This window comes from Convolutriloba macropyga, chromosome 12 (assembly GCF_964194025.1).
Source record: "Convolutriloba macropyga chromosome 12, txConMacr16.3, whole genome shotgun sequence".
NCBI lineage: Eukaryota > Metazoa > Xenacoelomorpha > Acoela > Convolutidae > Convolutriloba > Convolutriloba macropyga.
In genome coordinates, this window is record NC_134479.1 from 54,266,104 (window position 1) to 54,279,860 (window position 13,757).

The window sequence follows — 13,757 nt, forward strand, 5'->3', positions numbered from 1 at the left end:
GTGAACGAATGCACAAAAGACAGATTTGAAGTGGTTGTGACGTCATATGATCGCAACAAAAATCTTGACGAAAAAAAACAAAGAAGGCCAATAATAGACCCAGCTATCACTGTGCGGCTATTAATCAAATTCAAATAGACGCACGTGATAAAAAGACCACACGAAAAGCGAACTTTTGTTCAAACGCCGTTTTCTCACTCCACTTGAAAACTAAAGTGAAAAACAAACTTAACGTCGCAAAACCACTCTTTTTTGCTCCACTTCCTGTTTCGACGTGAACGAAAACATCACTCCAATTTGACTTCAAACATCATCAAAATGTGTGAACAGATGTTAAAAAAAGAGAGCGCCCTAATACAATTCAAATTCATCGAATTGTAACAATCAAACAAAGAAACGAACGAAGAAACGAACATGCAAACAAACTGACGCCGCAAAATAATTCAAATTCTTTAAATTGTAAAAACCAACATCACCGCAATATATCTAAGCTCAACTTACAGCTTCACAGCTATAAAAACTCCAGATTTTTCGGGTCAATTTACTCAAGATTGCTCTGTTAAATAAACGGCTCTAGCTAAAGTTCAAACTACCTATTTTCATCACAAACTACAACAGCATCAGCAATGTGCGACTTGATTTTCGCAACGTACTCGTAAAATGAGAACTGCAATTAACTTCAAGTTAGACTTGTATCTGCTTTGTGAAAAACGAGATCTCAAACGATCTAGCTTGGATTAAAGCACGTCAAATTATAGATGTACTCCAAAAACGAATAACGGATCTTTTTTGTTAGAGCCCCCCCCCCCCCCAACTACGTTATGACCCGTTACAGAGCACGAGTCATTACATAGTTAACCATCATGTAAAAATATGGCACGTGCGTCTGGGGGTGCAAATAATATGCACCCACTAAGCGGGGGGACTGAAAAGATCCCAAATAACAAACCTGCAGAAAAATATGACAGGACACTTGAGAGTAGAGGCAAAGTTGAAAGCTGCGTGTGCGTCTCCTTCGCTTGTTGTTCCCTCTCCAAAGTAACAAGTCACTACTCGACCAGGTGTCTTCTGTTTGAGAGCATACGCGTGACCAGCCGCTACAAATATGATAATTGTAATATTAACTTTGCCAAGCCGCACTTTTTTAAGCAAAACTTTCATTTTTTTGATCATTTCTAATGATTCTATGGAACTGATAATTTGTGACCGAAATGTCCAACATTGTATTTCAATAGTTTATAAGTTAAACGTCAACAATTTCTCCCCTAAACGGCGCAAAATCAATTTCAAACATTTGACCACCCAACCAGCACGCTTTTGAAAACGTGAATTAAAAAATTCCTCTTTAAGGGTAGTTGGTCAACTACAAGTATTGACGATTAAAATAGTATCAGAATTAACTTCAATAGAACTGAACAAAAAAAAACGCTTTTGAAAATAGTCCAAAAGTCAGAACCCTTTGAAAATTGCAGCTTAATACAGCCCAGGATTTCTAAAGCTAATAACCTGCTTATATCCTGACCTTGGGGCATTTGAGTTGCTAATGTTGAGGAAATTGTCACAAAGTTCAATTCTGGAGCTCCGTAGTGGACAGGCATTTGCTTCCCTTTTCCAGGGTCGCGTGAGTTGCCAAAACACTGGTTCATGGCACTCTCCAAAGAAAACCCTCGCCACAGCAGAACACCTACACGTCAAAAAAACCATGTCGAACTTAACTCCAACTACTCTGAAAATTTTGTCAATTAATATTTAGACAATAAACACAAGAGGTTCTAAGTCTTTTATTAAATTTCACAAATTGATTATCTGTGGGGTTTTTTGACAACTGTAATGAACCAAACATATATACAGTGCCCCGCAAAGTTGAAATAAGCGAACGTCTCAAAAACTCGCGGGACAAAGTTCCAAAGTCAAAGTTCAATTTTAAAACATGTAGATAAAAAAGATGAAATGGCGATAAATGGAAAAACTTTGGCCTTAAAATGACCAAACTGATGGTCAATTGCATGTTTTTTGGCTTTTTGGTGCGTTCAATTATTCCTACTTTATGGCGCAGACTAAAGTACTGTAGAATTTTGTACTTTGCTTAGGCTGACTAGCTGGGGACTAGCTAGCGCCCAAAACTCTAACAAAATGAAAGGGCTGTTTTGATGCCCACACTGCTCTTGTCGGCTGTAAGAAACTCTAGTTAGAATAATGAATTGAGTTGAGTAATCAAATAACATCAAATGATTAAACAGAAAATGTAAAAGATAACAAAATCAAATCAATAATCAACCAGAGTTTTATAATAAAGATGGTTCACAACTTTAACCAAATTCACCACTAAAGAGCTACTATTCTCTAACTCTACAAGCTCTCAATTAAGCCGCTTGATCTAGATGCGGTTGATTGGTGTTCTCAAGCGTTTTGATTTTCAAGCTCGCATACCGGTGTTCTGGTTTCCAATCGCTCAAACCGGTGTTCTGGTTTTATCAAGTCAATTCAACTCCCTCAACAATGTTTTTGTTATCACAACTTCTCTACAGGTCAACTCCTGAGCTACAGCTGTGTTATGGTTGTATTTGGTACAGGGTAATGCCATGGTTCTACTCCTAAGTAACTCATCAAGCAACAACGTACAAGAATGATCAAAACAAAAGAATCTGTTCACTTCACATTATAGACCACATTAGAAAGGCCTTTCTTACGTAAAGTTTGTTATGACTTCAAAAGAAAAATTGAATGACCTCAATGCCTTTTTTATACATTGCTGATTCTATTCAAGCTATTCAAACTAACACAAAAGCCGTATCAGACTTATGACGCTACCAATTAATCAATCGGTCAAACTATGAACTCAAGAATCTAAGCCTTATTTGGAAGTCTTAAGTTCCTTGCATGGTATCTCTAAAACAAATTCCCTAGAATTGACAACAGCGGAACTTGCCTCCAGATATGCACTAACTCCCTACCAAGTTCGATCACACTGAGGTAAATACCGGATGATAACTAACTCTTATAAATTCGGGCCCCCTCAGAAAACCAACATTGCACCCCCTCAATTCCTAAGTCGGCCTTTTTTTGTTCCATAGAAGTCTGGTTTGTCAAATGACATTGAATTGCACGCCAACAGTCTTACTAACAATTTGATGGTAACCAATTTTCGAAATTCAAGTTGTATCCATTTTTATTGCGACATTTTTGTGATAAAAGTAGGATTTACCAAATTCTACACTCCTCCCTTCTAGACTATTATTCTCCCGAATAATTGCTAAAGCTGGCATTGGACCTAAATCTTAACCAACCCTAACCTAAAAAAAAGTGTTTTGCTTGTCTTATTGATACATCTAGTCTCCCTTATCAGCAGATTTTGCTTCATGCATATCTTAATTTTTCTATAACTAAATCCTCAACACATCACTGCAGATTTATTCGACTAACGTAAGCATAATAGACCAATTTGTGAACCATTGCTAACTACATATGAGCATCATTACATAAACGTTTTAATCTAGAACTTTTATCAAATTTACAGCATGTGAATTCAAATCAACAATTAAGGCTAAAACTACTAGAAGGATTATACAAATTAAAAACTTGTCTCTGTATATAGATATAACACATATAACAACCAATAAAGAGGCATTTCAATAGCAATCTCTGTTACGTCTTATCTACAAAACAACCGATTAGTTGAACCATCGAATCTTTTCATCATTTCCCCCGGGCATCTCACCAAAAATTCTCCTTCAAACAATTTCGGTAACTCCATATTCAATTAAATTGGTTCAACTCAGCTTTCATAACTATTTCAGTGTTAGTTATATTACAAACTATGCAAACCCACCTAAAATTCACAAGCAAAGTTTCTGTGTTTAACCACAGATACTCCGTGCACCCTCTACCAGTTACAATTTGGGTAACAATATCAAGCAAATATTTCACCATATAAACAAACTTAACACCATTAATCAATTCTTCGGACTTACTTTAGCAATCTACCGACCAATGATTAGACACAGAAACTAATTTTAAACACAATAATGGGATACCAAAAAAAGCTATCGTGCTGAAGATAACGAAACCGACTGTACTTCCTCAAAATCTTTCTTCCTTCGATGCTTGAAAGGATGTCCGCCCATCTCCTCTCTGGACAAACACCTCACATCTGGAGGCCTCCTCCTCCAACACCATATCTTCATCAGCTTCAGCCTGTTCCGTCTCTCCTTCCAACTCGTCTGAAGCCACATTGTCCCTCGTGACAACGAGTCTCGACAACCGTTGTAACAGAATCCTCTCTGACAGAACTCCTCCCTTCTGCTGTGGACATCGCCTATCGATCCCATCATCTCATAATGCAAATCGACTACTGACTGAGGCTCCCGTCTTCTGCTGTACACTACATCACTTGTGCTATCAACTTGTGGGTACCCCGCAATAGGCCTTGAATCAACCTCCCCGCTTCTGCTTCCAAAGTCGTTTGAATACCCCAAAGAAAAAGGATGACACTCTTTTCGACGGCCTTGGCCCTGACTAACATAGCTAATTGCCACTCCCATTCGGAACCACAAGTCATCAGAATCTCTTTCAACCATCAACACATTGCTGTGCCCTATATCTCCCTCATTAATTCTCTGCAATTCCTCTGTTCCGTCGACTTCTGCTTTCAATTGGGCGTCCAGATATCTATCTTCCACTCTATCTGAAATCATGAAATCAATAACTTCTGATTGTCCCAAGGAGTTTCCAGCTTCAATGTCAAGAGTAGACCGAAAGTCCAACTCTTCGGTTGTGATCACACAAAACGCATTGGTTGTCAAGTCTGGTTGAGCCTCCTCTACAACTGTATTGCCGATCGATTCGTCAGTACTAGAGATTTCCTTGCCTTTGCCTAGTTCAACCTGCTTCTACTTCTTTTATTCAACTTCTCAAACTTCCTCAAGTACCTCTTTGTAAACCTTCCACCAAAACTCACACTTCGCCGTTTACCGAAAGTCAAACATGTTTCTCTTCCTGAGGACATCTTTAGCAGAGGGGTTTCCTTGATTGCTAAAACCACTCCGTGACCCGCTTCAATCCTCAATCTTAACCAAAGCCTCTGATTGCTACATTCGAAACTGCTTGACTGTTTTAGCACATATTCACATCCCTGCATACTTTCACTACTGGAAGGAAAGTTTGATGTGTCCATCGAACTCTCTGCAACTAATGGACATTTTTCAGACCTTGAAACGTAATTCTTAAACACTTGATTGAGCTTTTTAAAACCTGGTTCTTGTCTCAACTTGTTTGTTTCCACCAATGAACATCCTAAGATCTGGTCCTGCTGATTCCGGTTATTCTGTTTTTCTGCTAAGATCTGTGAGTCATTGGATCTCTCAAACTTCCAAAAACTTTTCATGATACCAAACATTAGAACAAGCAAGAACTCTAACCAACTCAAAACCTTTTCAACCGATGTCCTGAAAACCGACAATTTATCGCAAGATTCCACACGCCTTTGCCTATCCGTGACATCACTGCTTCCTCCTCCTCCAAGATGAAATTGACTAAAAGTCTCTACTACTTCGTTATAGCTTTGAAAATTGTCTGTCAACATAACGAGCGACTCAAAAACTGCATCCAACTGAGGGAAATCTGATGTAGCATCCCACTTCACAATGGTATCACGAGCTCTGCCTAGTAATTGAACCTTTTTCTTCAAATCAACTGTTTCAAACTCGTTTAAAGCTGTAATGCTCTCCTCGCTTGAAACAACCAACGAAGCTTGCCCAAACTCCCATTCCTTCCTGATCACTGGTGCCGTATGTTCAAACACTCTTTGAAAAGTTCTCATTGTAGCCATCGATAGCAGTTGAGGTCGTTTCTGTAATTCGTCATCGGTCCTCTTTGTAAGTTCCCCTGCCGATTTGCAGTGGTCAAGATTGCAAATCCAATGAGCTTTCTCTTTTGTTGGCTTTGGTACCGTAAACACCTCAGTTGTTCCCCAAGACAACTCTTTCGGAAGCTCTCAAAATCACCTCGAGTTGCTCGTCTTGTTTAGTTGAAGTGCAATTGTCAAACACCTCTTCCAAGCCAGCAGCTGACGTGCTTGTTCATCTCGGTTCAAAAACTCTTGCTGTATCCCAGTACAGACAAGCTTCATAACCCCTCAACAATACTTGCATCCTATCTCGTCTGTTCAAATTTTTGGGACTCTGGACTACGCTCCTATCTTTTTCGAAGTGCACAACTGCCCTTGGTCTAGTTTCTAACTCAGGCTCAAACTCATTAACCACTGCATCCCCATGTGGATTATTAACTGCCCAAAGCTTTAGCCATTTCCCTTTTAAGTCACCCGGGTTACCACTCCACTCAACCTGTCTAAAAATTTCTCCAATCCTATTTGTTTTTAAGTCTGTACATCGCCAATGTCCAGAACTAACGCTCGCGGGGCAAACAGAACCATTACTTTTCTCTCTGATTTTATTTTTGTTTCGAAAAGACTTCACTTCATCTCTACTAGATACACAACCCCTTCTCTCAACTACACACGGGACTTCTTCAATTACAGTGTCAATCTCTTCATTCCAAGTAGCTCTAAGATAGTCTTCAGCTAGGCTTTCTGCAGAAGTTCTTTGATTGGATTCTATCTCTCTCATATCGACTTCACCGCCTCCTACTAGCGACAAAAACTCAGATGACAAGAGATCTAAGCAGTCGCTGTTCTTCTCTTGAGTACAAACAGCCAACTCATTCTGTTCAGAGCGAAACTCAACTTCCTCATCCTCACTGCCCCCATTGTCAGAGTCGCTATTGGGAAAGCAGACAACACCTCCATTGTTCGCTGAAGAGTTGTCAACGTAATAGACAAAACCTTCAGGCGTAACAACTTTCTCCAACTTAGACAAGAATTTTCCCCTATTCTCTTCCTGTAGTCTTCTCAGTTCCTTGCTCTCTATATCAACTAGCATCAAGGTCTCACGGCGCTGCTTTTCCTCAATTTTTGTATTTTGTGACTGTAACTCTCTATCCCCGAATTCTTTTTCTTCATAAAAGTATTTGCATTCTTCAACTTCATTTCCTCGAAGCGCTTCTTCATCAAAACTTTCAGTTGACTCCTTTTTGAAATCTGTAGAAGCAACATTTGTCTCAAGCCATTCACTAGGGATCACAATTATTTCCTGTCCGGTTCTTTGATCGTATCGATACTTAATCCCTACTTGCTCTTCCCCGTTTACTTCTCCCAACATACTCAGACCTTATTGTTCTGCTTGCTCCTCACTCAATTGTAGCAAATCCACCACTTTTCCCCTCTCCGCTTACTAGTGGTGTTCCTCAAATCTAACTCTTCTACTCTGTCCACCAGTTCTCTCTCTCTCTCTCTCTCTCTCTCTCTCTCTGAGAAGATCCCTTAGCCTCTCACTCTAAGCCCAGTTCCTCCTCTCCTATCAGTAACTACTGTTCCTCTAACCTGACTTAATCTGCGTTGCAAATCTTAACTGAAATCTTGCTGCTGTTGAACCAACACTGGCCTACTTTGCCAACTTCTTTTTGCTCTCTCCCTCAGAGTCAAACTCTCTAACTCGTGTTCCTCCAGTATTAAAAAAAAACAAAAACCGCGTGGAAAATCCCTCTCCCTCAAATCTAACCTCTCTATACTCTACTCTATACTCATCAAACCTTACACACGCAACTGTCACTTGTCAAATACCAGCTTGCCAACTTCCTGTTTTAAGCTCTCGAATGGCCCTCTTCTCAAGGAAGCCAATTACTAACAATGACAGTCTTGAATAACTTGCTCTCACTTAGCTTTTCTCTCTTTAGACTACCTCTATTTCTCACTTCTCTCTCTTTACCTTGCCTCACAAGTCTCTTGATCTTGACCAAGGCCCTGTAACAACCTTCTTCTAAGAAAGCCGATACTCTACTCAATTCTCTGTACAAAGTCAGTCTCCTCTAGTCTCAAGGAAAGCTAAAAGTTAACAATACCAACAGTCGAAAACAAAATCAATTGAAAACTGCTCCGCACAATCGCACTCTATCTTTCAATCAAGCTCCAACGTGACTCTTTCTCCTCGGGTTTCTCTTTCCCCTTCACTTGTTGCCACACAAGTCAATTCTCGTTCCTCTCTTGTTGTTCGCACTTTCAAAGTCCACTATTGTTCAACTGCAACCAGCACAGCCGCCAAACCACTCCAACCGCCAAGAAGTCTCGAGATGGCCCACCCAGGAGCGCCACTGTAGAATTTTGTACTTTGCTTAGGCTGACTAGCTGGGGACTAGCTAGCGCCCAAAACTCTAACAAAATGAAAGGGGTGTTTTGATGGCTCTCTGACTTTTATTGGAGTGTTATTTTGTCCCCACACTGCTCTTGTCGGCTGTAAGAAACTCTAGTTAGAATAATGAATTGAGTTGAGTAATCAAATATCAAATGATTAAACAGAAAATGTAAAAGATAACAAAATCAAATCAATAATCAACCAGAGTTTTATAATAAAGATGGTTCACAACTTTAACCAAATTCACCACTAAAGAGCTACTATTCTCTAACTCTACAAGCTCTCAATTAAGCCGCTTGATCTAGATGCGGTTGATTGGTGTTCTCAAGCGTTTTGATTTTCAAGCTCGCATACCGGTGTTCTGGTTTCCAATCGCTCAAACCGGTGTTCTGGTTTTATCAAGTCAATTCAACTCCCTCAACAATGTTTTTGTTATCACAACTTCTCTACAGGTCAACTCCTGAGCTACAGCTGTGTTATGGTTGTATTTGGTACAGGGTAATGCCATGGTTCTACTCCTAAGTAACTCATCAAGCAACAACGTACAAGAATGATCAAAACAAAAGAATCTGTTCACTTCACATTATAGACCACATTAGAAAGGCCTTTCTTACGTAAACTTTGTTATGACTTCAAAAGAAAAATTGAATGACCTCAACGCCTTCTTTATACATTGCTGACTTCTATTCAAGCTATTCAAACTAACACAAAAGCCGTATCAGACTTATGACGCTACCAATTAATCAATCGGTCAAACTATGAACTCAAGAATCTAAGCCTTATTTGGAAGTCTAAAGTTCCCCCCATGGTATCTCTAAAACAAATTCCCTAGAATTGACAACAGCGGAACTTGCCTCCAGATATGCACTAACTCCCTACCAAGTTCGATCACACTGAGGTAAATACCGGATGCTAACTAACTCTTATAAATTCGGGCCCCCTCAGAAAACCAACATTGCACCCCCTCAATTCCTAAGTCGGCCTTTTTTTGTTCCATAAAAGTCTGGTTTGTCAAATGACATTGAATTGCACGCCAACAGTCTTACTAACAATTTGATGGTAACCAATTTTCGAAATTCAAGTTGTATCCATTTTTATTGCGACATTTTTGTAAGTAGGATTTACCAAATTCTACAAGTACCATGTTTCCGACATACTGAGAAAAATGTAGACATTTTTCTGATGAAAATCGGGAAAATTGTTTATGCTTAATGAAAGACTTAACTGTATACGGCTAAGCTTGGATTGAAGCAAATGATATTTTAAACACCAATTTTGAACTAAACAAGAATAAAATGTTGAATTACGTTTATCGAAATTACCGTAAATTGGAAATTCCGATTAACAAAATTTACTTGTTTTAAACAACCCATTGACGTTGGACGAATTGCTCTCAAGCTACTGGCATGGTACATGCTTTGATTATGTCTGGCTTAAACTAAACGACACCAGTTTCAAGGGTAAGAAAGGGTCCAAAAACTTGAGAATTAGGTCCAAGCCTCCTACAACTGTCCTTTCTACCCGTAATTTAAGCAATTTGAACAGTTTCGGAGAAAAATACCCTTAGAGACTACGAGGTCAACTGAGGTCAACAGCAAATCAAAGCCCTCGGGTTTTTCCAGTTTTCACGTTTCCGTGGACGACAGATTAAATCGGCCAGACGAAAACGGGATCGCATTAAAAAGTAATTGAGGACGCAGATAACTGATAGACGTCCTTCGAGACCCCTCAAAACCCTCTTTTCTTTGCTGGAAAGAGATTAATTTTCCGAGATTAACTAGAGAAAATAAGGAAAAAAGAAATTATATAAGATTGTATGATAAAGATGAAATTACCACGATTCATAGAAGAAACAGCATATTCATCAATTCAACAAAAATATCCTCGATGAGTGTTTCTTGAATACAAACTCCACCATGATTCTATACACAGCGGAGAATTTACGCACAATTGTATTTGACAGTCAGCAAGGCGCCTTATATAAAGAGTAATGCTCACGGTTTGTATAAGTAAAAATTTCCATGTTTAAGCAGCGACTACATTCTACTTTTTATATAGACGACTAGCAGATTAGAAATCTACCGTAAGGTATTAAATGTTCTTCTTAAAAATTTTGTCCTCATGGCATTGGCTCCGCCTTCTAATTTCATCCTGTCTGTAAACGGAATCAGAACAAAAATCACAAAAACAATTGGGGAAAAAAACTTAGAAACTACTTTTAGAAAAAAAACAAAGTGAGTTGTCGAAGACAATACAATTTTTAATGAGAATCAATCAGAAAGTCCAAAAACAACTTCACACACGTTATACCATGAAACAAGAAACCAAGCTATAAATAAAACGAGCAAGAGAGCAGGCAACGTTTTTTTAACTTTCACACTACGAGGGGCATTTACCAGCAAAGCGTCCTAATTAGTTTTAAAACTTGAAGCAAGAGTTAATTTAAGAATTTTCGGATTCAGTTTAATAAAATATCAGAAAATTTTTTGAAACTGCAAGTTTCAAAAATAATCACAATGTTCACATATCTTTTTTAGTAGCAACACTCATATTAATTTTATAAAATTGACTGAACAAAAACTATAACAAAAACTCAGAAAAGAAAGAAATCGGCAACGACCTTCAAAAATAGAACAAAATCTCTCGCTCAGAAGTCTTTTTCTCTCAACTTTCTCTCTCTCTCTCTCTCTCTCTCTCTCTATTTCTTTCTTTCTTTCTCTCTTCCTTTCTTTCTTTCTTTCTTTCTTTCTTTTTCTTTTTTTCTTTCTTCCTTTCTTTCTTTCTTTCTTTCTTTCTTTCTTTCTTTCTTTCTTTCTTTCTTTCTTTCTTTCTTTCTTTCTTTCTTTCTTTCTTTCTTTCTCTTTCTTTCTTTCTTTCTTTCTTTCACAGAACAACGAATGAACAAAATCCCTAAAATTTCTCTCTACTTTTTGATTTTTACGCAGCAGATTGCCCTTAACACTTGTTTTCACGTGCAGCATTTGACTTTACATCCTGCGAAAATAGAAGTCACCGATAAGAAATACACTACTATTACTCCACTTCGAGTCGTAAAAAAAGGGCGCAAAAATAATAGACTCCGAGGCTGACGACGGCAATTAATTAAGGCCAAATTAGGGAATCGCCACGAACCATCTTATCAATAGAATTTGTTTCCGAAATGCTGAGACAAATGGAGAGACATTTATCTGATGAAAATCGGGTAAACAATTTATGCTTCATGAAAGATTTTAACCGTTCACAGCTAAGTTTGGATTGAAGCAAAGAACGCTTAAACAGCCAAGATTTCAATTGCCGATGTTTCAAAAGCCAATAACATTTTTGATGTTAGTTAACTCCATGAGACCGTCTTACAAGTAAAATAAAATTATAGCGAGTCGGCAAAATAACTTTCATTTTTCCTAGACTAAAAAAACTCACTATTTAGTGCATATTTCCTTGAAGTAAAATAGGCGATCGATTCTCGCCACGAACCCTCTTATCAGTAAAAATTGTTTCTGAAATGCTGAGACAAATGGAGAGACATTTATCTGATGAAAATCGGGTAAACAATTTATGCTTCATGAAAGACTTTAACCATTCACAGCTAAGTTTGGATTGAAGCAAAGAACGCTTAAACAGCCAAGATTTCAATTGCCGATGTTTCAAAAGCCAATAACATTTTTGATGTTAGTTAACTCCATGAGACCGTCTTACAAGTAAAATAAAATTATAGCGAGTCGGCAAAATCACTTTCATTTTCCCTAGACTAAAAAAACTCACTATTTAGTGCATATTTCCTTGAAGTAAAATAGGTGATCGATCTCGCCACGAACCCTCTTTTCAGTAAAAATTGTTTCCGAAATGCTGAGACAAATGGAGAGACATTTATCTGATGAAAATCGGGTAAACAATTTATGCTTCATGAAAGACTTCAACCGTTCACAGCTAAGTTTGGATTGAAGCAAAGAACGCTTAAACAGCCAAGATTTCAATTGCCGATGTTTCAAAACCAATAACATTTTGATGTTAGTTAACTCCATAGGACCGTCTTACAGGTAAAATAAAATTATGACGGGTCGGCAAAATCACTTTCACTTTTCCCTAGGCTCAAAAAACCTCACTGTTTAGTGAATAATTCCTTGAAGGAAAAGAGTTGATCCATTCTCGGTGAAGTAGTGTTTGAAGACTGTACAACATTTCGAAACCAAATGGTGTTCTAAATTCGAACTTGATTCAGCTGAGTCGAAAGATGTTACATCTTTACCATAATTAGAGAGCTGTCTTTAAATTAGAATGAATTGCTATATATTATGTTTGACCTGAAATACAGACTGAAAAGCAGGTTTGTATTAATCTCACATCTGTCCGCTTAATCACATGTAGTATTCTAAAATGCACTGTTGGTGAAAGTATTTTTTAACAAGTTAAAAATAATTACTTCCAACGGACTCTTCAGACAATGATAGTTGCTAACTTCAAACAAATTTAAGTCACATAGAACTTCTTGATCAACTTTTTGCGTGATAGGAACTAACTAACCTACTTCTCTGTACTGGGCATAAATGACGTCATTAATGTCCAAAGCAGCTGCACTTCCAACATGCGTGGCTTCCTCGCCATAACTGGTCATGTAAAATGATATTCGACCCTGTCTCTGAGAGTCGTAAAGGACACGGTCCATTTGGTTAATAGTGACCATAGTTTTGTACATTGACACTATTTGGTCCTCAGAAAGCTAAAACCATTCACATAGAAACCGCTTGGTTATAAATCCGTGAAAAAATTTTATAGGTTGATTGCTTTTCTAAATTCTTCTCCAAAAATAAAATTTTCATTCTTGTATACTTAGGCGAGAAAATAAACCAAAAGAATGTTCTATAAGAAAATGGTCAAGCAAAAATTTTGCATTAAAAGACACACGTTTACAGTAATTGCTTCAAACTTCGTTCGAGAGCAATTAATAAGAATGACACTAATTATCCGATTGCCATATAGTTAGGCGACATATACTCCGGTGAAACATGTCTGCAACATTTTTCGCAGATTATAAGAATAATCCACAAAAATACTCGCTTGTTATCGATCGAATTTCACTTGAAACGCTTTTAAGACGACGAATTGCACAATTTCGAACACCCCAGTACGTCTCAAATTAGCGCAACAATTTTAGTCCAATATTTCGAAATCCGAATCAGTCTGAAATTCTTGTTTTTTAAAAAGAATTAATTAACTCACATTTGGCACTTGTGATTCATCTTTGACGTCTCCGTCAATTCCTAGCACTCTATACACTGGAATCCTCTTAGCCCAAGTGGGCGCAATCAAGTCCAATTTATATGTCCACTCGCAGTCGTTGATTCCAGCAAACGCTGGCTTCTCTTCTAAAAACCCTGTTCTTGTAGAACTACAATGATAAAAACAGGTTGAAAGCTTCAACATATAAACACTGTTAAATAAAGATTGATGTAAAACATATAAACTGCTTTTTTTACGGCTTCCAACGGTTTCTCATCAATGCAGATAAAGCCAGAT

The 13,757-nt window shown here is 38.0% G+C and overlaps 1 protein-coding gene across 1 annotated transcript in view; it reads right to left on the reverse strand.

The window, feature by feature from the left end:
- The window catches only part of LOC142350787 (2-oxoisovalerate dehydrogenase subunit alpha, mitochondrial-like), a 130,168-nt gene that overhangs the window by 9,626 nt on the left and 106,785 nt on the right, over window positions 1–13,757 (reverse strand). The window contains exons 3-6 of the mRNA XM_075402743.1: window positions 13,461–13,606; window positions 12,765–12,960; window positions 1,523–1,684; window positions 950–1,097 (exon numbers count right to left, since the gene is read on the reverse strand). Coding sequence (XP_075258858.1) covers window positions 950–1,097; window positions 1,523–1,684; window positions 12,765–12,960; window positions 13,461–13,606 — 652 coding nt within the window. The remainder of the gene's footprint in view (window positions 1–949; window positions 1,098–1,522; window positions 1,685–12,764; window positions 12,961–13,460; window positions 13,607–13,757) is intronic.